The following is a 25,511-nucleotide window of genomic DNA, read 5'->3' as shown; positions in this document are numbered from 1 at the left end:
TCTCGTTCTACTCAATCAGCGTTATGCACAAGAAGAACATGTTTGTGTTACTTAGTCAGTTTCCCAGAGTAAAATTAAATTTACTCACTTTGGTTTCTGGGCTAAATAGTAAAAACTTACAAAACCTTTATTATGTGTCACACTCATTAGTGTGTGTGTGTTTGTGTGTGTCTAAAAAACTTGTACCCGTTTTGCTTGTTCTTAGCACTTTTAATTTGTGAGAAATTGGGACGGTATCATTGAAGAAACATTTTGTCTAAAACTCTTTGTCAGACTGTTTTTATTAGGCCTCCAACAGTATCTGACACCAGATATGGCTTTCACGACCCTCAATATTTTAGGTGATCTGTGATTTTATTTGTTTATTTTTTATTGTTATTTAATATCTGCGACTTCATATATTAAGCGGTTATTCTTGGGGTCTTTCGGGACTGAAATTTCCTGCCAGTTTTACACCAAACCTGTTAGTTGTCACATGAATCCCTGTTGTGTTTTATAAGAAAGAGAAAAGCTTATAAAAGTTATTGATTTAAACATACAGGTATTGTTTAATTTAATTCTCTTTTTCAGTGGGCTATAAACATTTAGCATCTATATGAAACATAGATATGAGACAAAGATTTTATGTTACTGATGTTTGGTATAGGGCACTAAATTCATACACTCACCTGTCATTCTTGTGATCTAGATATTAGGTTCAATACAGTATACAGTGTTAATCGACTCAAATTAAGTTCTATTTATTTATTAGCTTCCAACTTGCCAGGATTTGTATGTCATCGCTTTTAATCTGAGCTCAGTGCAGGCCTGACATCACACATTTTAGGACAGCTAACTACCAGTACAGACAGTATGCCTGGGTGACATAACAATGACTTAACAAAACTGGATTTCAGTGACAGTCCCACTTCCCACTCGTTCTTTGAGTTTGTTATGTAAGCCATTTAAACGTGTGTATGTCTGAAATTCTACATGTCTGTTATGGCTTATGTGAATTGTATTAAAATACATGAATACATGGATGTGGTTTAATGTTTTTTTTTCTGTTTTAAATGAATAAGCTTTGTTGTAACTGCCTGCATTAGTCAGTGAATAGTACTCTGAACATTCATCCCTCATCTGAGGAGTTGTACATGATGTACCAGAACCCGCTGGACCCTCGTCAGCCTCCCGCCACTGCTGGACTAAATGTGGATTTCAAAACTACGATTCACCTGGCCGCCAATTATCACCCCAGCCCCTCAAACGCTGTTAACAAACAGTAATGTGCAGTTAGGACCTGCCGGATGAAGCATCATTATCCACTACTGTCACTTTAAGAAGCACCGATGCAGCAGACGCAGTTGCCTCATTTCATCTCCGGGCTTCATGGCTGCAGGATGGACTCTCATCAGCAGCATCTTTTCTTCCTGTTGCCTCCAGGGACTGAACGACCATCAAGTCTGGCGGGAACCGAGGCTTTTCCACCATGCACGGCTTCCACCTGCTGAGATGGTAGAGTTTCTCATATGACAGTAAACATAGGCTGTTTTTGCTCTTTTGCGTGTCTGCAGTAATAGAAACGTTAGTTTTTGGACCCGGACAGTCGGTAACATCCCTGTTAAGTAACCTATATATGTAGGACACAGCTGGGAGTAAATGTGTTAGTCAGCTGTTTCTATCAGAAAGGACCAGGATGCGTTTTCTTTTGTGCAAAGTACCTGCTGGGCTGTTAGAGGTCCTGTTTAAGGACCCCTCTGTAGTCAGCTGGCTATGCAAACCAGTGATGACACTTTTTTCTCTGGTGCTGTAATCATGATGACAGCAGACCTCCCTGCTTATCTAACACTGCTTTATTATAGGCGACAGATGTGGAAAAACCCATAATGAAGATTCAAGGACGAAGCGCACCATCCTTTCGTATTTACCCTGAAACATTCCGCTGACTGTCTCATTTCCACGTCTCAGCGCTGCTTTAAGTACAGTTTCATCCACCTACCGTGTGATGCTCGCCTCCTCAGTCAACACTGATACTCACACTTACGTAACATGATTGCGTATTTCTCACCAATAACGTGCCTGCCACTTGTTGCGCAGACAGAAGACGAGAGGGAGGTGAGATTTCCTGTCTCGTTGTCCTAGAATTTAAATATAGGACAGAATGAACGCGCGTCTGTTTCGTTTAGGCTGTTTTCAGTGAAGCGTGATCGGCAGGGAGGAGGGAGATGTGTTGTGTCTGTAGCCACCACAAAGGTTTATCCAGCAGCAGGTGTGTTTCAGGCCTGGACATGTTTCCTCAGGTTCACAGAGCTGAAGCAGGGACTTTTAGAGGAAGAGGAGAACATTTTGTCCTCATGTTTTTTGCTGTCAGCTTCTTTATAAACTTACACTTGGATATTTTACAGGCTTATTCCATTATTAGTAATAAATTTGACAGCTTTTATGTCAGCAAAATAGAAACAAATGAAGGACTAGGGCTGGTATTGAAATCAGTGCCAATAGGATAACAAACTTTGGGGAATATAAGCATGTTTTTGACCCTTTTTTTTCACTGGACAATATATATCAAACTGCTTAGTGCGTCAGAATTTAACAAAATAAAAATATTTACTTAAATAAAATATAATAATTTTAAGCTAGAAAAAATGGGTAAGGAAATATCTGATCAAAGAGTAAGCAAAGAAGTCTAAAACTCTGACCATGTATTCAGTACCATCTTTCACTTATTCCTTCATGCTGGAAAAACAAAGATATTATAATTCAACAATTAACTGATTAAATATTGAAAATCTCCAGGTAATTAGAGGTGTTTTGGACTCATGGCTTCAGTATTTCTATTAGATTAAAAAAAATTCCGGCTACAGCCCTGCTTGCTTTTAGGGAGCAAGATGTGGGACCCCTTAGACTCCTCTAGTGATGTTATGACTCCACTACAGGATCCAAAACCCAATCAGCCCAAATCACACGTGAATCCATATTTACAGTAACAACAAATTCTTAATTCACATTCATATGACCCCATTAACCATCTCGCCCGCCAGCCACCAAATGTCAGATTTTCCGTGTCCTTTCTCTTTGCCACCAGTTAATGTGAAGGTTAATCATGTTTGTGTGCAGCTCTGCAGACAGGGAGGACGCAGCTCAGAGAGAGGCAGCTGCACCGACTGTGAACTCACTGTGTCTCTTTTGTCTCAGCATAGAAAGGAGGCTTTATGTGCTGCCTAGACTATTTTTTATGAGGGTTAGGGTTGGACTTTGGTCACTGACTCCCAGTGAAGAAGCACATATTGACCAGTATGCTGTAAATTGGAAGAAAACATTTTTTCTATGCGCTGGGATTAATTTTCCTTCATTTCATTAATGATTTAAATTACCATTTGCTGATGTGCAGGTTTTGCCTCTAATCTGTTTATGTAACGTTATTACAGTCCAGCTGTGAGGGCTCCTAGCATCCCTCTCTAGAGACAACGGCAGAGAGGTCGGAGGTCCCTTACACATCAATGTCTCTCACTCCGAGTCGAAAACCCTCCTCAGGTCAGCGCAGGTACTGTTGCCGCCATCTCACACCTTTAGTTTCGGAATGATTAAAACATATCTGTTAAATGAATGTAATGTCGATCTCTGCCTTCAAGGCGCTCAGTGGGCACGAGTGGCGGCAGCGGGCGATATTCCCACAGTGACACATCCAGCACCCACACCTACCCGGGTCGGGTTAGGGCAGCAGAGAGCAGCCCCACGGCCCGGACGTATCCGAGTACACCCAGGTAGCACAGTAATCATAAAAGGCTGTGAATTGCCCATGCAGGTGTGAATGTGATGGACTGGTGACATCTTAGAAGCACAGTTTAGTGTGATGACATACATTTAATTAAACAACACCATAAACTACAGACTCCACTATAAAGTTGAATTAAGAAATGCCTGACATAATGTCGACATAAACCGACCATTAGAGGCTTCATAATGGTTTCTTGCAGGGCCATCCGCCTGGATTGCACGAGATTGCACTGGTGAACCCAATAAAATGTTAATTAAGTGGAATATTTGATTAATTTCAGCTGTTTTAAAAACTACCTCTGAATACTGTAGCCATGTTCAGCAGCACTTTGATTTACACAAGGTTAATTTGCTTCTAGCGTGCAGACGTCTATAAATGCAGGTTTTGCACAATAACAACCAGGTTTCTTGTCTTTCTCACATGCCAAGCTGTGCTATCTTATGTAAATGACCTCCTCATACCTGTGTGTTGATTCAGGCGTCAGGCAAAGCACACGGCCTGCAGCGACAACCATGGGATCAGGCCTCCGACCCCGGAGCAGTACCTCACACCTCTGCAGCAGAAGGAGGTGTGTATACGACATCTGCGAGCCAGACTGAGGGACAATGTGGAAAGACTACAACACAGGTGAGTCTTTTTCACCTTCAGCACAATGTTTAGCCGGTTGTTATGTCAACCTTTGTGATAACCAGGAAGTAATGTTTCCAATTTCAAGTACCTTTTGGTTGTACCTAAAGTTTCAGAGTTTCATCGTCCTGTTTGCTAAAGGTTTGCCAAGCTTTGCTTCTATGAAAGAGAAATAACTCTGTTATTCACTTATCTTTTATACTTTATCAGAGACTGTGAAATAGATGAGTTGAGGGCCCAGCTGTACAGGATGCAGGAAGACTGGATAGAAGAGGAATGTCACCGTGTGGAGGCCCAGTTAGCCCTGAAAGAGGCCCGGAAAGAGATCCAGCACCTTCAGGAGGTGGTTGAGTCAGTGAGGTCCAACCTGAGTGTCCGGGAACAAGACCCCCACGACCACAAGCCATACTCAGGGTTGAAGGGAGCTCAACCAGGGGGGAAGTCTCGCTCCTGTGGCTGCTCCCCAGCCAGCACTTTGAGCCGCGGCACCACCTACACCCGACTGAGCAGCGAGGCCCTGCAGCTGGAGCGCAGCTCAAATGCTCCCGAGTCCAGCAGGGTGTCTCGCCCAGCAGGACAAACCCACCTGCTCCTGGAGGCGGCCCTCCTGTCAGAGCCACTGGCACCGCAGGGCCACATGAGAGGCCCCCCGACTGTGCCGCGTTCTTCCACCTACGAAAGGCTGTGCAGCGGGGGGGCAGTGCTGCCAATCTCACACTCCTGCCACACTCTCAGTAGCACCTGCAAGTGTAGTGGCCACACCTACCTCCCCCATCATCACCTGTTCCTGCACTTACCTCAGGAGGAGGCCCCGGTATCAACGGCAGCTGCTGCCGTCCCTGCTTCTGATCCCATCCCCACTCCCACTCCTGCAGCGGAGAAGAAGCCAGAGGTACGCTCCCAGGCCTGCAGCCCGACCATGACCTGGCTGTGTGAGGAAAGTTGTCCCGAAGAGCTGAGCGTCATTTCTTTAGCCGCAGTAGACATCACCCCCTCAGAACCACATCTGTTTCCATCTTCCTTACCTCCTTTGTCCCCTCTCGAGCATTCATACAGTTCAGACCCACTGCCACCCGACAAACCAGAGGTAAGCACGCCAGCAGAGCCTCAAACCAGCCAGCCCCACCCTGCAGCTCCACTTCCAGTGAGGCAGGAAGCTACAGTACTGGAGATAGAAGAGGACAATGTGGATGAGACTGAGGGTACAAATGATGACGGGTATCCCCCTCAGCTCTGCCACTGGAGCCGCTACTTCCTTGTAGATCTGTTGGCTTTGGCAATGCCAGTGGTCCCGACCATGGCGTGGCTGTGTCGAGGGGCGCCGCACGAAGCCATGCCGGTGTATCACATCGGGTCCCTGCTGAGAGGTTGCTGTGCTGTGGCCCTCCACTCACTTCGGCGCAGAGGTGCAGGCAGGGGACGCAGGCCTGCCAGCATGAATGGAACAACACCAATCTGAGACTTTCTGCTCCCTTTGCCATTAAGAATACAACTTCCAACCTCTGCAGGCACAGCCACAGCAATGCTAACTTTGCTTCATCCATGTGTTGGATATCTCCTCTTATAAGATTTTTAGATTTAAATAATGCCCTTGTGATTTTGTGGTCATGCCTTGCCTTAGAGAACAAAGGATTAGTTGTACATTACGTTCGATACTCAAGTATACTTACTTCTGCCTGCAGTTTAAGTGGTTTTCTCTTAATTGGAATTTGCATGTAACCCTGAGTTAGGTTGGGTTCTCTTGCTTGAATTAAAAAGCCCCTGCCTGGATTTAGATGAGCATCTTGTGGGCAAAGATGTTCAGTTTGTTTAATGAAAAGACTCAAAAGGAAAAAAAAATGTCTGAAGTTGAATGCTCCTGTATCATCACATTAAAAAAATTGTTAATAGGAAATTAATTTCTTTGGCATCAGTGACATCCCACAAAATCAGAAAAATACACTACAGTCAGTACTTATCTGAGTAGTTCAGAAACTGTTGATAGACTTATAGAGCACAGTGAGTGGAAGGCATCCATTTTTATACTTCAGTTACTTCCACACAGGAAAATATTGAATAAGGTTTAAAGCTGTCGGGGACTTTTATTTTCTAAAAGGCAAAGCATCGGATCAAGAACTCAGGTGCAGAACAGACAGATCACTGATCTTTTGCCAATAAAGAAAACAGGAGGGTTTCAAACTGTGCAGACTCTATTTCTTTGATCCTGTTGGAACATTTATCCTAAATAACACAATTTTTCTTGCTAAAATCAAAGAGCATCAGTTACCTGAAAATAAAGGAAAATTGTCACTTCTTACCATAAATGGAATAATGGAGATGTCAAACTGTAAATCATGCTGAAATAAAAAAACAAGGCACTGGACAGCCTATACTGGACTATAGCGGTTTGGATCTAAAAATAAAGTCTTCAGGTGGGTGTGTGAGCAGGGCATTAATATGCACCTGACTTCCACGGCTCCAGTCCTGAAACGTGCACCGCCTGGTTGTGTATCTACAGTTAACATATTTCTATACAAGGAGACAAGGAGATCGTACAGTAGATTGTGATCTGCACGGCTGAATGAATGACGGACTTGGATGAGCAGTTTTGTTTACTGAATTTGTGAAGAGATTTTGATACAGTGATCTATTTTTTAATTTTACAAGAAACATAAGGTCTTTGCACAGCTGCAGGTAAAGATTAACACTTGGAAAGTTATTCTTTGCATCAGTGTGGGTTGCTTTCTAGTAATGATGTACAGTATGTGCTGTATAATAGCTGTGAATAATTCATCTTTAAAGTGGCCCTCTTGTGTGTCTGCTGAAATGGTTCAATTCTGTCTACAAGAAACAATGATGTACAGTATGCATTGTTACCGATTTCAGCCTTATTATGCAAAAAAAAACAAACAATGTTTTAGCTTTCAGGGAACTTTCAAATAAGGTTTCACTAGTTGTTTAATCAGTGATTCAGCTTAAGGTAGAAGAAAAGCTTAATACAAATTCAAACTTCTATGGAAAATAAAGTGTAATGCATCTGTGGTTGGAGCGGTGCATATTGTAGTGTTTGAGCTTCTATTTTCTGATTTCCAGTTTGGTTCCAAAGCAACTACATTCCCTTCATGTTCAAAACTGCTCGATATTTCACGTATCCTCCTCCACTGTACCTGTTATTGCATAGCCTGGAGTCAAATACATTAGAGTAGAACTTCCATCAGCCTGTACTGTACATGCAAAAGCAATGAAATAGTGATTAAATGTACTACAATTGCACAAGAAACAACAGAATGTTGCAAAAATCCCCTGGATGTTTCCTCCTCCTGGAAAATAAAAGATGCTTCTGTTTTCCTTTTATTGTAGCGTGCCGCAATACCATCAAGTCTCAATTTATAAACAGTGAGGATGATATTGGCTATTTTAGGGGAATACTTGGGTTTAACAGTAGTGCTGCAACAATTAATCAGTTAATCACCAACTATTTTGATAATAGATTTTTTTTCTTCTTCTTCTTCTTTCTTCTTTTCTTATTCCACATTCTTAAATTTGGATTCTTTTCTGGTTTCTTTACTCGTTTATGGCAGCAAACTGAGCATCTTTGGGTTGTGGACAAAGCAAGACTTTTGACGTCACCATCTTGAGCTATAGGATAAGCTGATTTTTCACTATTTTCTGACATTTTATGCACCAAACAACTAATCGATCAATCAAGAAAATATGTGAGATTAATCTACAATGAGAAAAAACATTAGTTGCAGCCCTAATAAACAGTGACATACATTCAGAAAGGGAGGAAAAATAGCATAGTGTTAAAATTACTCTTTTAATGTGTGTAGAGTAAGGAACAGACCTTTTACAACATCCACAGCTTGTTACACACAACTCCTTCAATAAACATAATCACAAGCCCCAAGATGTGCCTACAACTGTGGGGGAACTTACCATGCACGTTTAGAAACCTTTGATCAGACGCCAAATATTTTTCCCACAAGACTTATCTTTTTGCAAAAAAAAAAAAACAAAAACAAAAGTTTCCCCAAATGTTTAACAGAGTCAAAAAGACAAATGATGCCCAGTTGTGAATGTTTCAGCAATAGCTGTTTTACTCTTATAAATTAAGAATTGATGCTGCAGTATCGACAAAGAAAATCCTCCATCTGCAGAGACCTGTAGGCTGTTCATGGCAATAATGTGCTTGATTCATAAATCCCTGGTTACAGTGTGCTCCATACATTTTTCTAATTTAACCCAATAACAAGTATCACAGAGGTAATTCATAGAAATATCATTGTGTCAGCAATTTATTCAAGACAATTCATTACCCGCAATCAATACAATTTTAGTGTAAAGGCCACGGAGCCACAGGAATGAGACTGATTAAATATTCATGACACTTACCTAAAACCTGGTCCTGATGGCAGACACATTTTGCAAATTTTAAGTCAAATTTAAAAAAACAAAACAAAAAAAAACATCACCATAAAAATACATAGCAGAATATGACAAAATACATGGGATGGGATGGCCTATGACTTATTACTGTATGGAATCTAAAGTATAGTATGAGGGATAAAGTTTTAAAGCAAGTGACATAACACAATTTGTATCTAAATGGAAAGGAGAGTGAACTAGTGAAGCTATAGACATAGGTCCTATGCAGGGATCAAGAGCAGGAATCATCTGTGAACGTTTTTTCCTCCATGTTCCCACGATAGGAGTCAACCTGCAGTGAAAGGGAAAGAGTCTTAGTGTTGTCATTAAGGAGGGGAAGCAAGAGGGGATTACAGGATGTGGAGGCGAAAGCTTGTTATGCACATACCATTTAATCTCTGAACAGAAGTGTGTGAATTACAGAGGCTAAATGTATTGTTAAGAGTCATTCATCGCTTCCACTTTGAGATGCTTTGAAAGCTGCAAACATTGCATAATGCACACAACTGTATAAATTATTTAAATCATCCTCACCCTGAAAATTTGAGTGGAATTTAACAAAGTGAGTGCACAAGTTTCAGGCTTCCAGACTGATCAGCTCCACGTCAAAGGTGAGAGTGGCGTTTGGTGGGATGATCCCTGGGTGCCCTTTGCTGCCGTAGGCGAAGTCCGGTGAGCAAATCAGCTTTGCCCGCTGACCTACACTCATCTGTGGAGGAGATGGAGAAGGCACTTATGTTGCTGCGGATGCTGAATGAAGCAGTATACATACAGCAGTTATCATACATATAATAACTGGATGATAAATCCAATATAACGTCCACTGTTATGAGCTACTTGGAGTTAGCATTTCCAGTGTTCAAAACAAGCTCCGCACCTGGGCTACTCCTTCTTCCCAACCACGAATAACCTCCTGGTGTCCGATCTTGAATTTGAACGGCTTCCCCCTGGACCTCGAAGAGTCAAACACTTTCCCATCTGCCAATGTGCCTGTAAAAAACCACAAGAAGGGGAGGCTTGTTAGCGATCAGCTTGAGCTGTTCACGAATCCCACTCCTCTATGTTAAGCTGCACTCTAACGGTAACTGAGCTAGCAAACGTTAGCATCATGGGGCCGGTTAGCTTCCATTAGGGGACTGACAGGGGCTAGGGTCCCGTTAGCCCCATCGCTGCTCCGTACTGTTAAATGTCTCGAACACTGATAGCACGGGCCCACTTACTTACTGGTGAAATTATATATAAAAAAGCGAGAAAATGTCCAGCTTTGGCAGCACCTAAGATAGCGTTAGCAGAGGAGACGCAACAAGCAATTTGATTAACAGGGCATTGCTAACGCTAGCTGCAATGCTAGTCAACATAAGCAGCAATAGACAACCATCCGCTGTTAGCTGATGGAAATTGTTCCTACTTCGTTCCCCGTTTAACTCAAATGCCAGTCTTTCACGAATGTAGCGCTCAACGTCAGCTAGAAACAAGAGGCGTCGCATCCAGTCTCTCAGCTCCATTCAGTAATGTTAGCCGCAGCCGCTACTCCTGTCTCCCTACTCACCGACATAGTGCACCACGACGCGCTGCCCCTTCTTCGGGAATGTCTGCCCTGCAAACGGGAGAAAATAGGGAAAGCTTGTATAATAGTGAATCAAAAACTGTGTGGATATGATAGAGAATTGCGCTTCTTAACATTCCCACCATCGCCCGGAGTTATGGTCTCAATTTCTACTCCCATTTTCGCTCTTCAGTAACCTTCCTCTCCACCACCCTACAATGCGAGCGGAAGCAGGAGGCAGGGGCGGCCTGTTGCCGAGCGGGTGGGCATGCATGTGGAAGAAAACGCACCAATTGACCATCGATGCATAATTCTGATCATGAAAAATGTGCCATTTTATTTGAAAACGAAACTTCATCGCCCCCAAAATCAAACACACTAATAACATTGTGAAAGTCTTTATACAAACATCTGATTTTTATTTGCTGAACAACATGAGGGGCTCCTGGGGGTCATAGCTGCAGGAAACACATCACAATTAGGCTACTCATCCTATGTGGTGGTGGGGGTAAAATCAATATGAAATCAATGATGGAGCAGTATTTTAGTCTCAACACGTTCAGCCTACGCAGATTTCAATTTAAATTATAATTATAGTATTAAAATGCTTCAACACTATTTGATATTAAAACAAAAAGGTACAATGCTGTCTCTATGATCCTGGAAGCATTACTGAACTGGGTGTCTCGTAGGAGGGGAATCTTGCATTGTCTTCCAGGATCCGTCCATGTCGGTTAGTCAGTCAACATTCTTACTTCTTTGACATTTTGACATCACACAGCAGGAAAGGATCAGGTGTAGTGAAATAACATTCCACCTCCAGGGCGCTGTGTTGTGCATGCTGGCTCACACAACAGTGCACATAACTGAAGCACAGCAGTAATTATTATTAGTTTATGACAAGGCCTTCCTGTGAAAGGAGGATGACGACTCCCTCTGCTCAGATACTTAAAAGATCATTTTGGTTATTGTAGTTTTGGTCGTTATTTATTTCAGGTGTGATAGTATTTTACTCGCCAAATTAATTGTGGAGATCTGGGAGCATGGCAGCTTTATTACAAGGGGGTTTGATGGGGCGAGTCACACGAGCAGTCAGGACTTCAGACAGCTGGTAAACAAGCCGACGGTTTATGTGATCCACTTTATCTGGATGTAAGACTGAAAAGTGAGCATGCCTGAAATGTTGACAATAGTCCCTAATTTCACAGAAATCCATGTGCCCACTGTACTACAGCTAGTATAGGCGGTCAAACTTAAACCGGGAAGCAAGTCTGTAAATTGTAATGTTTACAACAGAAGGTATGGATAATGATTTTGCTGTTTGCTTTTGTTTTCCCTTCTAAAGTCTTCTGCCTGAAGGACGACATTGTTTCAAAGCCTGAATAACTGTCTGACTACTCGTGCTCCTTCTCCCGCCTGACTACTTTGAAGTGATGTGGTGATGTGATAACACTGTTGCAGATATATACATGTAGGTGGTTTCTGAGCCACTGCTCATATAAACAGTGCTTACTGTATGTAGAGCTTGTTTTGTAATGACACAAAACATTGAAACCATGCAACCAAATGAACCTGCTTTGAATCCAAGGCCTAAATGTGGGTAGGATTTAGTGCCATCTAGTGGTGAGGTTGCAGATTACAACCAAATGAATACCCCTCCCTCACCCTCCACTACGGTGGCTGTGAAAGGCCCTTTCTAGAGCCAGTGTTGGGTTTGTCTGTCCTGGACTACTGTAGAAAGATGGCAGTGCAACGTGGTGGACTATGTGGAAGAGGACTCGCTCCCTCTGTAAATATAAAGAGCTCATTCTAAGGTTAAAAAAAAACAGCAATGTTCATTTTCAGGTGATTATACACTCATGAAAACATATTTTTGAAAATAGTATTTAATTTCTGCCACATTCTACCAATAGATCCCCCTAATCGTCCACACTGGACCTTTAATCGGAGGCAGAAACAGGCACAGCACCATAACATAATGCCATTAGGAATGGGAATGTTGCTTACTGATGCGTATTTTTTCTGTGATGCAATACACCTAAATCCAAAAATAACTGTTTTGGCCATTTGGGGCAAGCAGAAACAAGTTGTGAACAAGCATTGACATATCACCACCTTTTAATTTGATACAGTTAACTTGTTTTCCACCAGGTCCAATATTCACTCTCTTTTAGCTCTATTTTTGGTCTCCACCAACTCCTAAGGAAAACATCTGACTATGTAGCTGCTAAATGCTATTCTATGACCAGCTAGTGGCTAACAGTATCTGTCTGCTGTTTGGCGCTGAGCAGGCAGCATGCAGAGGGTTTTTAGAGCTGAAGCTGAAAATGACGTAATGAAAGGGGTGAGAATGGCTGACCCACTGGCAGGCTGCTGAGTGAATTTACTGTTGCGCCTCTCAGATGACCTTCATGGCTTAATCATCTCACAATGCTTTTCCACTATGAAAATGACGCAGGAACCAGCTGTGTGATCCCATAAAGTAAGTGGCATCCCATAAAGAAGCTGCTGTCATAAGGTAATGAGAGCATTTATATTGTATCAGGCACTTGTATTGGGACACCGCCTACTATGCCAGTGACACATACATCAAGCTGCGAGTATTTTTTAACTGTCGCTTCATGCTTGACGACTGATGAAAATGCACTAATGAATGACAGTTTATTTGAGCAAGCACGGGTGCAGGAATTTTGCAGGGTGTGAACATGAGCATAGAAAATTTACAAGCGTGTTGTTAAAAATAGAGCTTTTCATGCAGCTTTCAAGCATGTGGGGCAAACATCGTCAACAGGAGTACGCTACTTACAATTTAGCAGCTACTATAACTAAAGAAAAAGTAAAGGTCCAATCAGCAAATTTTTTTCATCCTTCACTTACATTTTGTGTTTTCAACCAATTATTATTAAAAAATACAATCCTTGGCAGAAAGTTTATAAAATGTCGAACAGAGGAAGAAAGACTGTTTCATTACAGTCTGTTAGAAAGAAATAATCATCAACAAAGAAATCCTTGTACACCCAGAGATTTGTTTTCTTGGTCTTATTCCAGAAGCATCAGCCCTGAGATCTCATAAAAGTAAGTTGCCATATGCACTACTGTCTCGTAGGAGGGTTAGCTAAGCTAACTTGCTGCTGGCTGTAGCTTCATATTTAACATGAGAACTCTCAGCAAGAAGGTAAAAAAAAAGCATATCTCCCAAAATGTCAAATTGTGAGGTACATGACTACACCCATGACACTTTGGATTTCACATTTGAGCTGCTAGAGGAAGACTCAGGAATATTCTGGGGAAACTTCCTGCCCTGGTTATCGTCTCCTGAGTGCTGGTACGGGCTGAGTCTCCGCTTGTGACGCTTTAGATTTACATTTGAAGGAACAGCTGATTCAGGTCTGCTGTATGCTCCAGAGGGGCTCTTAGATACATTTGTATGGACAGACTGGACTGAGCATTTGTTTTCATGACTGTAACAACCTGGTGAGGAATCTGACTTGTACAACTTGTTGGTCTTTGTGTTATAATGTGAAGCTGATGTCACACCATCGCAGGGCTGAGGCCTCTCTGAGTTTTCTCCTTGGTTTGATGAGGATGATGTAGCTCCTGGGCTAGATGAAGAATAAAAAAAAATATGAATTATTAGAACTGTCATAGAATCAAAACATGTATACACGTGTTACTATTAGTTTGTTTTAGCCGACATATACAGAAATCTGATGAATTCGGTACTGATATACATAGTTGTTATTTCAAAGAAGATGTGTTGCGAAAAGTTTGCAGAGAAAACAAAATTTTAATGTCCCTAGAGACCTAATTATGAAAGAACAGTCTTTGCATGTATGCCAAATCAAAAACAGCTTGTTACTTAATTAGACTAGGCTGTTAACATTCTGCAGCCATTACAGTACATTTATTTAAAAGCTATGACCCACATTCAGAGCCAGGCTAGCTGTTTCCCCCACTCTCTAGTTTTTATGCTGAGCTAAGCTAACCAGCTCCTGGTTTTAGCTTTAGTTAGCATACAAGCATCAGAGTGTTATAGATCAATCAATTCTCATCAAACTCTTGGCAAGTAAGCGAATTTCCCGACATGTCAAGCACTGACTTGCAGAGCAGTAGCAGTGCTGACTCATGCAAACAAAAGAGTGATTGAAAACTGTGGTGAATCGCAGCTTTTTTAGCAGACTGCTTCTTCATATCCAAACCTATAACTGTTTTGGCCACTTGGGGGCAGCAGAAAGGAGGTATGAACACAACACTGACATATCATCACCTTAAATTTATACAACAAGCTTGTTAGCCGTTGCTTATTTTATTATTATGGAGCAAAATTATCATTAGCTTTGGAGCCATGTGTCTGTCCCCCTGATGAATAAAGACCAATATTCACTCTCTTTTAGCTCTGTTTTTAATCTCCACCCACTCCTGAGGGAAATATGTAGCTCTTAACGGCTAAATACACCACTATGTTCACCAGCTAGTTGTTAAATGTGTCTGCTGTTTGGTGCTGACCAGGTACAAGATGAACTATCTTAAATCAAGGTAATGTGTGTTTGTTTTTGGTCTGTCAAGAGCTAATTTCTCACCAGGCAGTTTCTATGTTAAACCATTTCTCTTGTTTCAAGCTTTTTCACCCTTAATGATGATGATGAATAAGATATTATAACTTCTCACTGAGTAACTTAATGCTTGAAACTAGAATTTCCAGAAATATAAAGCTGTTTGATCGACACTGATGAGTACAAAACTGCTTTGTTGAAGTCAGATTTTTTTTGTATCTGGACTAATGTGCTTGTTTTGTGAAATTTTCCGCTACTGCTGGCAGATAATTGTGTTTATTTTTAGTAACACTTCCCTCATTTTACTGTTTTTTTCCCTTCTTTTTGAGAGCTGGGTGTTTGCAATGTAGCGTCCAGTGGGTTTTTCTCTGAAAGCAGCTGACTGCTGCAGCCGGAAACGACAAAAATCAGCTGAATAATGAGCTGAATCTTTTCATAAATCTTGATCAATCAGAGGAGAGCTGCAGATTCAGGCGAAAATTCTCTGTAGGTTCCAATTTTCAACTGCTTTCACATTGTTTTCACATTGTCATTTGACAGAGTGTTAAAAAAATCTCCATCCTGAAATGTCAGGAACCATCAGCGGCTTCATCTCTTGGGAGGATAATTCACCCAAAAAGCCACTTACTGAACTGTGGTCAGCTGCTCCTGGAGCTGCACAGATTGCCTCTCGTTGATTGGGTAGGAGCGAAAAAAGGCCATCCCTATCAGCAAAAGTGCGATGGGAACTGGCGAGAACAGCACGATCAGAGCCGTCACCACTCCGTCACCATGGTTACATGCACCCGCTCTGTAGCCCACAAACCTGCGAAAAACAAAATGTGACGGACCAACAGATGTACACACATAACGCATAAAGTGAGTGGATGGAAGACTGACTCACTGTAGCGCCATGGTTGAGATCCCAACTGACAGGCCTCCTGCCAGCTTACTGCAGAAGGCGTAGCAGGAGAAAAACAGAGGCTCCAGGTCTTTGCAGGACGGATGTCTCCTGGCAAAGTCGTCCACCACATCTGGGAGCATAGACCTGCAGCAGATACACGACAAGCTGACGTATCACACATGAAATCCAGGTGTCAGTTTAGTTGAGGAGAGCTGACCGGTCACAAAAACAGATCATTGCTTGAATATTAATCACTGGCCAGTGTCAGGTGGAGGCTGTGATGTGAATGATTCATGCGCACCGCACTCGGTTCTGAGACTGATTGGATCTGACAGGGGCCTTCAGAGGACGGAGAACTTTGTGTCCTAGCTGGGAACTGACTCACCAGGGTAGCAAGAATATGGTCGCCCCGCTGAAGCCCATCAAAATGCACATAGTCATGAAGACTGGCAGGTTACTGGGAACACAGGCGACTATAATCACTGCTGGGATGTAGAGCTGAGAGAGACATAAACAGGCCTCACAGGTAAGAAGGCGGTGTGGAACATGACTCCTGTCGTTCAGATTATTGCACAGGGGTATGTGTGATTTCTTACTGAAAGCCCGATGAAAACTGTGGCCTTTTTTCCGACTCTCAGAAGAACTGTTTGCCACAGAGGAACTGCTACTGAGGCTGAACCCTGTGGAAATATTGCGACAGCTCCATTTGAAATTCAAAACGCGTCTTGTGTTTTAATCATGCACTGTGCAAAATCCTTCGGAAGCTGTTGAAACGTTGCATTTATAAATATCTCAGTGAACAGAGTGTGTGATTCTGGTTGCATCGTACCAGTAGAGCCAGCAGGAGGTGCTGGAACTGGGCTCCCAGCCCAGCTGCATGACTGCAAAAGAGTGCAAAATTACCCAAGGACATCTGAGGTAAAACAGATACAAAAAGTAAACATATATTACACTTTAATAGCCATTAAATACATGCATAACTTTTAAAAGCACTGAACTCAATTGAATAAATGGAAAACCAAGTATTGATATGCAAAGGTGATTATGCAAGGCTTCTGTTTTTAGAGGAATGCAACACAGCCACTATGAGGTCAAACTGTACCTGAAATGCAAGTATGCTGAACACAAAGCCAAGCACCAGGCGTTGGTAAGGAATGTGGCACATCAGCATCCTCAAAGAGGTCAGGTAAGACGGTCGCACCTTGTCATCAGAGCAGAGAGGAGCTGCAAATAAAACCAAAAGGAGATGTCGAGAAACAGGAGTGAAATATTTGTAAGAATAAATTACAGGCTTTTACTCCAAGCAGCTAAACATACTGTTTATTCATAGTACGTGAGCATTAAGCTTTGGCCACTCGTGAATGACTCACCCCGCTGCTCCGTCACCCCGAGGAAGAGAACCAGGCTGCAGAGGAAAAACACGGCACCCATGACCAGAGCTGAGGTCAGGAAAGCCTTTTGCTGGGGGGCAGAAACACACACATTAAACATTCATAGATAAATAAAGCATAATTATGCTGCCAACAAAAACGCGCCCAGAGCCAAACAAACACAACCACACCGGCCTCTCTGCCTCCACTGACTCCAATCGTCACACCTTTGGGATTACTTCGCCTTAAGATCATGTTCTTCAAGTTATTCCGTGTCAGGGATTCTTTCATGATTATTAACAATCATCGGAGATGATGTGTTATTTAGTGAGCTTTAGAGGTGCTGATGCGCCAGACAGAGGGTGTTATGCTAAGATAGGCTAACTGTCTGCTTATATCCAATGTGCATAAACAAGAGTGGCATCAGTCTAAATCCTGGAAAGAAAATTAATGTTGCATAAAATGTGGAACTCCTCCTTTAGTCTGCCATAATCTCCCTCCTTTACTTACCCAGTTTAAATGAACTGTAATGGTTTGTTTTTACCAACATGCACTTATCTGGGCCTATTTCCTTCAATCTAATCTGTTTCTCCTCAATGCTGCTGTTGCATAGTAAGAACAAAATCCTGAGACACACACACACACACAGACCAACACACAACAATGCCTATGTTGAGCTAAGAACAGTAAATTGCAGGGTAACAAGATATCCCTGGGACTGTGTGAGCACAATGCCAAAGCAACGCTGCGAGGCCGCCGAGGAAACATGAGCGTTATCTCAGCTCCTGTGACCACTGTGCTTAACGCTTTAAGCGCGCTACCGTTTCCTGAAGGGACGCGTTCTGTGGTGAAGATGTGCTCTGAGGTGTTTCGTGGTCCACGTGCTGACAGGCCTCCTCCTTTTCTGTGTTGTACACAGCTACAACTTGACCCTGAATTACAGAAGCCAGCAGCATCGCCACCATCTCCACGCTCATTCCTGCCGAAGGAGGACAGAGCCGGAGTGAGGGGGCAAATCCTGGTCTACATTTGTCTGGCCTGGTTGAGGATCAGATGAGTCTGGGTGCTCTTACTGTAGGCTGTGGCAGAGTCTCTGTCTCTGTGATCTCCCCCCAGGAACATGTTGAGGGAGAGGTAGGGAACGTTGTAGCACTGTTTAATGGATGACAGGGGGAAACATGACGCCAGCTGACAGCACAGGAGCAGTGTGAAACACAGTAGTCATGGCGACACAGCTTGGAGCAAAATGGCAGCAACGGCAACATGAGAATAATATGAAATTCTGTCACCATGGTGACACGAAGAGTGATGAAGAAAACTGTAGAGAGGGCAAAAGTGGGATTGAGGCTCAAGATGGTGGATAGATTAAAAAAAAAGAGCACCAGCAGTGGTGGAAGCAGTACAAAAACCTTTACTGAAGTAAAAGTACCAATACAACAATGTACAAATACTAAAACTCCTGAATTCAAAAGTATACTCAGGCTACGTTAAACTGCACATTATTGACCGTATAAGCAGCAAAGTGTACTTAAAGCCACCACTACTTCATATATGATCCTATCTGACACTGTTCGATTGTTAATACTGATGCATCAATGTGTAAGCAGCACTTCACTGTTGCAGCTGGTCCACTGACTCTCAACCCCAGGGGCCGGGCCCTCCGCAGGGCCACAACATCAATCTGAGAGGTCGTCAGATGATTGATGGGAGAGGAAAGAAGAAAAAACATTCTGATACACAATTCTGTACGCGGCAAAAACCTAAAACATATGATTGTTTTTTGTCTGCAAGATTATATTAATATGTAATATATATTTAATTTGAGAGTGCTTCACTTGTTTCAAGCATTTTTGTCCTTAATAAGACATTCCAACTTCTCACTGAGGTTTTATTACTGGTTCTGAGTAACTTCACGCTCGAAACTATAATTTCTAGAATTACAAAGATGTGAAGTCAGAATTTCTTTGTATCTTGATAAATGTGCAACCCTGTTTCCAAAAAAGTAGTGTACAATGCAAATAGAAACAAAAAGTGATTATTTGCAAAACACTGAAACCCCATATTTAATTGAAAATAGCACAAAGACGACATATCAAATGTTGAAACTGAGACATTTCATTGTTGGGATACGTGATTTGGTCCCTTGTGTACAGAGATTTCTTCAGATTCTCTGAATCTTTTAATGACATTTTGTACTGTCGACAATGAAACCCCCAAATTCTTTGGAGTTTTACATCAAGAAATCATACTCTTAAATTGTTGCACTATTTGGTAGCACAGTGTGTCACAGAGCGGTGAACCCCTCCCCATCTTTACTTCAGACACACGCAGCCTTTCTGGAGGCTCTTTTTATACCCAATCATGTTGCTCACCTGTTATCAGTTAACCTGATTAACTGTGAGATGTTCCACCAGCTGTTTTCTTTCAGCATTTCACAACTTCTCCAGTCTTTTGTTGCCACCAAAAACATGTTGCTTCATCAAAGTCTAAATGAGGATATAATTTTCAAAAAGCAATGAAATGTCTCAGTTTCAACATTTGATTTGTTGTCTTTGTGCTTTTTTCAGTTAAATATGACGATAATATTTTGCATCATTTTACCTCTTTAGCTTGCAAACAGTTATTGAAATGAAACCATCAGAGAGGTTTAGAGGAGAAATCATTCTTTGATGGAACAGCTAACAATTCATAGACACCTGAAACCTGTGATGAGGGATCCCAAGTGGACACTGATTTTTAGCAGCCTCTTTCATGAGAAAACCTTAATTTGAAAAGTAGCAAAAACTACAGCTGTCAAATAAATGGAGTGGAGTTTTAGAAAGTACATGTACCTCACAACTGTACCTAAATATAGTACTCTAGTAAATGCTCTTACTTTCCTCCACTGGGCACCAGACAGGGTAAAGGAGCGAGAAGAGCCTGCAGCACTAACAGTGACTTACACTCATGAGGGTCTCGAACAGGCAGGTTGCTGTGAGGAACCACAGCACGCTGCCAGCCGCAGACATCGAGCCCCTCGGCACAAACCACAGCAGCAGATAGGACAGGACGCCAAACGGAGTGGAAAGCACCAGCCTGTGAGACAAACAGCGTCGGCTCTGAGTTCAGCACGGCGCCGGAGGTCTCATCCTACATTAATTCGAGATGAAGTGTGTTCAGCGTGTGGCGCCACCAACCAACCATGGAGTGAGTTTGCCGATGGGTGTCCAGTTACTGCGGCCCACCAGATATCCAACCAGAGGGTCCGTCACAGCATCCCAAGCCCGACTCACAAATAAAATCATGGACACATAGGAGGCCTCCATCTGTGAAATACTGGGATGCTTTATTTTGAGGTTCAGATAAGCACAAAGGATGATGCACTAAGAAGAAACTGACGAGTGGTAACGTTACCTGCACAACATCCAGAAGAAAAATCTGCAGGGAAACACCCATAGCTACTGTGGTAATCTGATATGGGACCCCACCCACAGCATAGCACATCTTCCTGGCCAGAGGAATCCCCCCCGACCCCTGTGAACGAAGGTGGAGGCAAATATTTCCCACATTTGTTCAGTGCACCTCTGCCATCCAGCTTTTAATGATTTCTGCTTCTGTTCACACAGTTTTCTTCACACAGCGGAAGCAGGTTGGAGAACGTTTGAAGTTCTCTCGTGTCGCCTCATTTGCTGCAGAACATTACAACAGATCCATTGAATTACTGCAGGTTTGAACTGATCTGATGCTCCGTGTTGAACAAGAAGGTTGTTTTTCATTCCGCTCCCTTGAGCTAGGAGCATTTTGTGCTTCAGTCATCAGTAATATTTTCAAATGGAAACACAATTTGGGATTTTCTGCACCAAAACAACCCCAAAAACTGCAGGACAGCTGTTATAAATCTGAGAGAGAAATGCATGAAAAAACAGTTTTGCTGGAGAAATATGAACGACTACAATCCACAATCTACGCTGCAAAGATTAATATTTTCCTGCTTTGTTTGCACGAATGCAAAAGCAGATGGATTTCATTTGGAAACTTACCCTCCGCTGACCTCCGCTGCATGAGCTTCTGTCCTCGGTCTGATTAAATAACCGATTCTTTAACGTCTGTGCTTGATTTGTAAAATCCTTAAGACAACTCATCATTTGAAAGCATAAAACCACATGTGGAGCTACAATCGTCCACTGCCTGTGTTAGACAACAGTAAGTCTCCACGGACACACTCGAGTCCCATTCATCTGATGCTGGAATCTGGTTTTACCGCTCCTTGTCTTTGAAAGTGAGGTGCTCTTATCCAGCCCCCCTGCTCACATTTACAGTGAGAATGAATAAAGTTGCTCAACAGCAGTTCTATAATGGAGGTGATGTGTTCCTTGACACACGATCTGTTAATGAGTAGTAATCAGAGTTTTTACTGAGAGCCCTTTCAAACTTCAGATTGATTTCTGGGTAAAATGACAGATTTGAACTGGAAATTAGTTTAGATAGACAGATGGTTGCCATTTATTCTAGCATAATTCACATAGTTTACATATTATCATGTATGGTTGACTTTATATTGAAGTATAGTGTACATATTTTTACACATTCTTTAATATATTTCTCATTTCCTATCTCTATTTTATTCACTTACTCATTACTTTACAATGGGAGCAACTGCAACTGAACTGGGATCAGTTCTCTGGGCTCAATAAAGTATTTTGATTCTGATTCCATTGGCTAAACATGAAGCAATCTGCACTCCTGCACTGATTAAATTCTTACGTTTAGTCTGTTTTTAGTGAGAAAATCAGAAGATGAAGTAAGAGAAGTAAGAAATCAGATGTTCCAGTACTGATACAGAACAAAGTGTGTCAGTATGGACCGCTCTGACCTCTTGTGGAACAGCAGTGAAACTTTCCTCCATCAACTGAAAGCTGCTGATCCCGTCGATCCTGTTCTTCACCTCCCTGACAGTCTCATCATCAGCAATATCACGGTTGGCAACAGGAAGAATAGTTTCAAAGGAACTTCACACATTCCATACATGCATTAAAATGGACCTGCAGTTTGACCTCATGCTCAGATCCCATTGAAACTCAAAACAAATCACTGAGTAACAAGATGCGTGCATCATTCAAGCTTTAATACCGTCGACACCTCGACATCCTCACTGTGAGACACAAAAACTTTCCATCAATTTATAATTTTGTAAACTGAACTAAGGAACTAAATACAAGTGAATTACTTGGCGGTCATCTTAGCACCCATCAGTGTATCATCACATCAGTTTTCTACCCGTTTAATGACAGGATCCCATCACTTCCTGCATTTTGCCATTTTTTAAATCTTTGTTTTGTTTTTAAGCTTGTTCCAGACCATCATCACACCAGCCTATAAATTGGTGGTGCTGTTGCTTGCATTGTCCTTGGCATGCCGGAGTCCATACAACCATTTGATGACTCGAGCATTTCTCTCGATGACGGAAACACCGTAGGGAACACGGCTTGCGGCATTTCCAGTATCCTCCTCCTCATCATCTTCATCCTCTTTGACGGTGCCTGCACACTCGGACCCGGGAGCGCTCACACTGCGGAAACGGGCCATGGACACGATGTCAGAACTAGATCCGGTCCACTCCTGCAGGTCTGCTGGGTCCAAACCACACAGGTTGAAGAAGCGCTCCAGCTCCGTCCCGGCTCGGGAACACCGGTCACTCATGTCTGACTTGGACCGGGTCAGCGACGGGCGTTTCCTGGAGCTGGAGGAGGACAATCGCGTAATCGCTGGAGAGGAGGGAGGGAAAAGAGGGAGGTTGTGGGGAGGTGGAGGAGAGATGGGGGTTCCAGATGGAGAGGAGGGGTGGTTGTCAGGTTTCAATGGAGCAACAACAGGTTTCAGAGGACCTGTTGTTGTTCTAGTGTGGAACAGATGGAGGTGTGAAGCTGCCGGGCGGAGTGGAAACTGGGAGTGTAAAGCTACGGGCTGAAGGGGCTGCCGGATGTACAGGGGTGGTCTGCACTGCGGGCTGGCCTGAGGCATGACGTCCACTCTGCGAACAGTCCCTGCAGCCGGAGACCCAGGAGAGCCGGGACTCTCCACCTTGGCAGGTCCGGAGGCTTTTAACCTCACCTTTGCTGGACTGGACCAGTCAGGACGGGGCGGTGGACACGGCCTCTCCTTTTTCTGTTCTGCCCCCGCAGGTGTGGAGCAAGGAGAGCTGCGTGAAGTGGTGGCACAATCAGGAGCTTTACTGTCCCCTGAGTCTATCGTAGCACTGGACTGGGGTCCATCATTCACACCGCTGATCAGGTTACTCAGGTGCTCCAAGTTGAGCTGGACTCCCTCTTTCTTTGTTTTTGTTGGGGTGGGTGTCCTCCTGGTGGGCCGCAGCGCAGTGGTGGGGTTCAGCAGAGGCTTCTGCACGTCAGGAGGCCTGACTGGCTGCTGTTTGGAAAGAGCCACCTGACTCTTGACATATTTGGCCTTGTCTGCTTCCAGCCTCTCCACCGCACTCTGCTTTGGTCTGCCTGATGCTGTCGGGAACTGCCGGTAGAAGTCTGGCCCCACTGGCCCTTTGGGCCGCAGGCGTGGTGGTGTAGCAGCTATAGCAGTACTCGCTGGTTGCCTCACTGGCCGTTGGAGAGTCTCCAGAGGCATTTTGTAAAACTAGCAGTAGGCCTACCTGTCTTTGTGCAGGCGTCTTGAAATAAATATCCTCGGTTCTGCAGAAATTGCAAAGTTATCCTGTACCTGAGCCTCTCAATGGCCTTCTGGTGATAAGCTCCACTCCATTTTTCAAGAGATGTAACCTCAGCATCTCAGTTGAACTCTTGATTTTTGGACATCCTGTGGAAAAGAGACACGCCAGTCAGGAGAGTGTGTGAAGGACCGACAGCTCACATGAGTCAATAAAAACAGGCAAGCATCTCTTTTTCAGACACTTTTTAGCCTTTTAACACAGACAGGACAGAGCCGACCCATAAACCCTCCCATTTCTTTAAGACTGCAGCCAATCAGCCCCTGGAATCCTTCCCCATCGCACAAGTTCATTGGCTGCCGGCGCCAAAGGATTAGAACAATTACTCGCAGTCATCCATCTTTCCGCAGACAAATAGAATAAAAGTGACACTTCATTTTCGGTCAGTAGAAGGCCTGTGAAAAGAGTGGCAGAAGTGTATGTGTGTGTGTGTGTGTGTGTGTGTGAGAGGGGTGATGGGGAGGTGCATCAGGACAGCTGTCAACAAGCCATTGTCTGGAGGCAATTCAGAGCAGCTCTCACACACACACTCACCAACAGCTGCTACTATGGGAACAATGGCGCCATCTTTAAATAAAGCAGCCAGTTGCCAGGGTTTGCATCGGGCTTCCCCCTGAACTACAAGCCTGTGTAGGTTAAATAAAGTCATAACAAAGAGGTTCAACTTTGCATCTGTTCACCCATCCCTCTCTGTGTACACGTACACGCCTCTAACTGTGGTTAAGGTCACAATAATGAACTTGATCAAATACAGGCACTCTGTTTACTTAAGGTACCTTGTGTGTGTGTGTGTTTGAAATATGCCGCTTGAACCATCTGCATCTGCCAGTCACATTCTCCACATATTTGCCATTCCAGTCTGAGCCAGGCCAAACTCCTGCTGATACAGCTGACAGAAACTTTCTGTACCTCCATTCTTACCTGCCTCCAAGTTTACGGATCTGCCCAGTTCACAAAAACAGCGTTGTTATCCCCCTTAAAGACAGCCAGTGCCGTGATGTGTATCATTAAGGTAGCAGGCCGGTGTTATTACAAACCGAAGAGGAATGTCAAGAGGTGGGTCAGACAAACAAAAATAGAGCCACTAATTTAGTGGTTCTGAGTCAAGTGCTGGCATGCTACTGAGAGTAAATGACACAGAGAGCAAAGCAGGAAGCCAAAGAGGAAAGAAACAAACACAAAAAGGCAGGTCAACAACAACACAAATGCCCCACATATGCTCAAGGCCTACACACTAGTCCTGCCTGCCCTGACAAGCTCAGGTCTGCCTCTGTTAAGGTGTAGGTTGTTAGTTTTTTTGTTTTCCACACAAAACTCACCTTGACGGTCCCCGCTGGTCTCCTGAGCTTCTCCTGGGTTTCTGGTCTTAGCCCGGTGAACACACTATGCTGTCCTGCTGAGGAGACTGTGTTTGAAAGCAACTCAAGACAAACCTGTTTGACAACTCATGTGTGCTCCTCCTGAGCCCGCCCCCTCGTGCCGATTGGCCCAATCGCACTCCTACAAGGATATGAGCTGGCTTCTTTGGTCACGTGACGCAGCCATTGTTTTATGTCGCAAGCTGGATGATAAGCACTTTGTTTTTGCTGCTATCATAATTCATCTGCACCACATGCCAGCACAGCTCCTGCTGTTCAAAGGTCTGCGCAG

General features: G+C 43.3%; 4 protein-coding genes across 4 annotated transcripts; 1 reads left to right on the top strand and 3 right to left on the bottom strand.

The window, feature by feature from the left end:
* The first annotated feature begins 1,430 nt into the window (after positions 1–1,430).
* On the top strand, positions 1,431–7,406 carry LOC121613194 (syntaphilin). Its single transcript, XM_041946498.1, has 5 exons — positions 1,431–1,494; positions 3,408–3,523; positions 3,612–3,743; positions 4,235–4,384; positions 4,595–7,406. The coding sequence occupies exons 2-5, from the start codon at positions 3,480–3,482 to the stop codon at positions 5,841–5,843; spliced, it is 1,575 nt and encodes a 524-aa protein (XP_041802432.1). The 5' UTR covers positions 1,431–1,494; positions 3,408–3,479; the 3' UTR covers positions 5,844–7,406.
* A 1,030-nt stretch (positions 7,407–8,436) lies between these two features.
* LOC121612531 (peptidyl-prolyl cis-trans isomerase FKBP1A-like) lies at positions 8,437–10,594 on the bottom strand. Its single transcript, XM_041945474.1, has 5 exons — positions 10,481–10,594; positions 10,341–10,388; positions 9,669–9,781; positions 9,326–9,500; positions 8,437–9,083 (listed from the first exon to the last, which is right to left on the bottom strand). Exons 1-4 carry the CDS (start codon positions 10,515–10,517, stop codon positions 9,369–9,371), a joined length of 330 nt encoding a protein of 109 aa, XP_041801408.1. The 5' UTR covers positions 10,518–10,594; the 3' UTR covers positions 8,437–9,083; positions 9,326–9,368.
* Positions 10,595–13,560: 2,966 nt separating this feature from the next.
* mfsd2al2 (major facilitator superfamily domain containing 2a-like 2) lies at positions 13,561–22,194 on the bottom strand. Its single transcript, XM_041944915.1, has 15 exons — positions 22,165–22,194; positions 22,028–22,071; positions 20,537–20,645; positions 20,324–20,448; positions 20,086–20,218; positions 18,217–18,295; positions 17,965–18,122; positions 17,144–17,234; positions 16,876–16,997; positions 16,603–16,686; positions 16,370–16,453; positions 16,159–16,271; positions 15,774–15,917; positions 15,519–15,695; positions 13,561–13,939 (listed from the first exon to the last, which is right to left on the bottom strand). Exons 1-15 carry the CDS (start codon positions 22,192–22,194, stop codon positions 13,561–13,563), a joined length of 1,872 nt encoding a protein of 623 aa, XP_041800849.1.
* fam110a (family with sequence similarity 110 member A) lies at positions 20,505–25,269 on the bottom strand. Its single transcript, XM_041945473.1, has 2 exons — positions 25,181–25,269; positions 20,505–23,950 (listed from the first exon to the last, which is right to left on the bottom strand). Exon 2 carries the CDS (start codon positions 23,759–23,761, stop codon positions 22,496–22,498), a length of 1,266 nt encoding a protein of 421 aa, XP_041801407.1. The 5' UTR covers positions 23,762–23,950; positions 25,181–25,269; the 3' UTR covers positions 20,505–22,495.
* Positions 25,270–25,511: the final 242 nt, after the last annotated feature.

This window comes from Chelmon rostratus, chromosome 10 (genome assembly GCF_017976325.1).
Source record: "Chelmon rostratus isolate fCheRos1 chromosome 10, fCheRos1.pri, whole genome shotgun sequence".
Classification (NCBI taxonomy): domain Eukaryota; kingdom Metazoa; phylum Chordata; class Actinopteri; order Chaetodontiformes; family Chaetodontidae; genus Chelmon; species Chelmon rostratus.
This window is presented reverse-complemented; position numbering and strand designations above follow the sequence as displayed.

Excerpts from the sequence above, each read along its gene's own strand:
- mfsd2al2 (XM_041944915.1), bottom strand. The coding sequence starts at position 22,194 with ATGGGATCTGAGCATGAGGTCAAACTGCAG. Across the intron at positions 18,123-18,216 it reads AGACTCTGCCACAGCCTACA|GAATGAGCGTGGAGATGGTG; the intron begins GTAAGAGCACCC and ends CTCCTTCGGCAG. Across the intron at positions 15,696-15,773 it reads ATCTCAACCATGGCGCTACA|GTTTGTGGGCTACAGAGCGG; the intron begins GTGAGTCAGTCT and ends TGTTTTTCGCAG.
- LOC121612531 (XM_041945474.1), bottom strand. The coding sequence starts at position 10,517 with ATGGGAGTAGAAATTGAGACCATAACTCCGGGCGATG. Across the intron at positions 9,782-10,340 it reads CGTCGTGGTGCACTATGTCG|GCACATTGGCAGATGGGAAA; the intron begins GTGAGTAGGGAG and ends GGTTTTTTACAG. Across the intron at positions 9,501-9,668 it reads GGGAAGAAGGAGTAGCCCAG|ATGAGTGTAGGTCAGCGGGC; the intron begins GTGCGGAGCTTG and ends TCTCCTCCACAG.
- fam110a (XM_041945473.1), bottom strand. The coding sequence starts at position 23,761 with ATGCCTCTGGAGACTCTCCAACGGCCAGTGAGGCAACCAGCGAGTACT.
- LOC121613194 (XM_041946498.1), top strand. The coding sequence starts at position 3,480 with ATGTCTCTCACTCCGAGTCGAAAACCCTCCTCAGGTCAGCGCAG. Across the intron at positions 3,744-4,234 it reads ACGTATCCGAGTACACCCAG|GCGTCAGGCAAAGCACACGG; the intron begins GTAGCACAGTAA and ends GTGTTGATTCAG. Across the intron at positions 4,385-4,594 it reads GTGGAAAGACTACAACACAG|AGACTGTGAAATAGATGAGT; the intron begins GTGAGTCTTTTT and ends ATACTTTATCAG.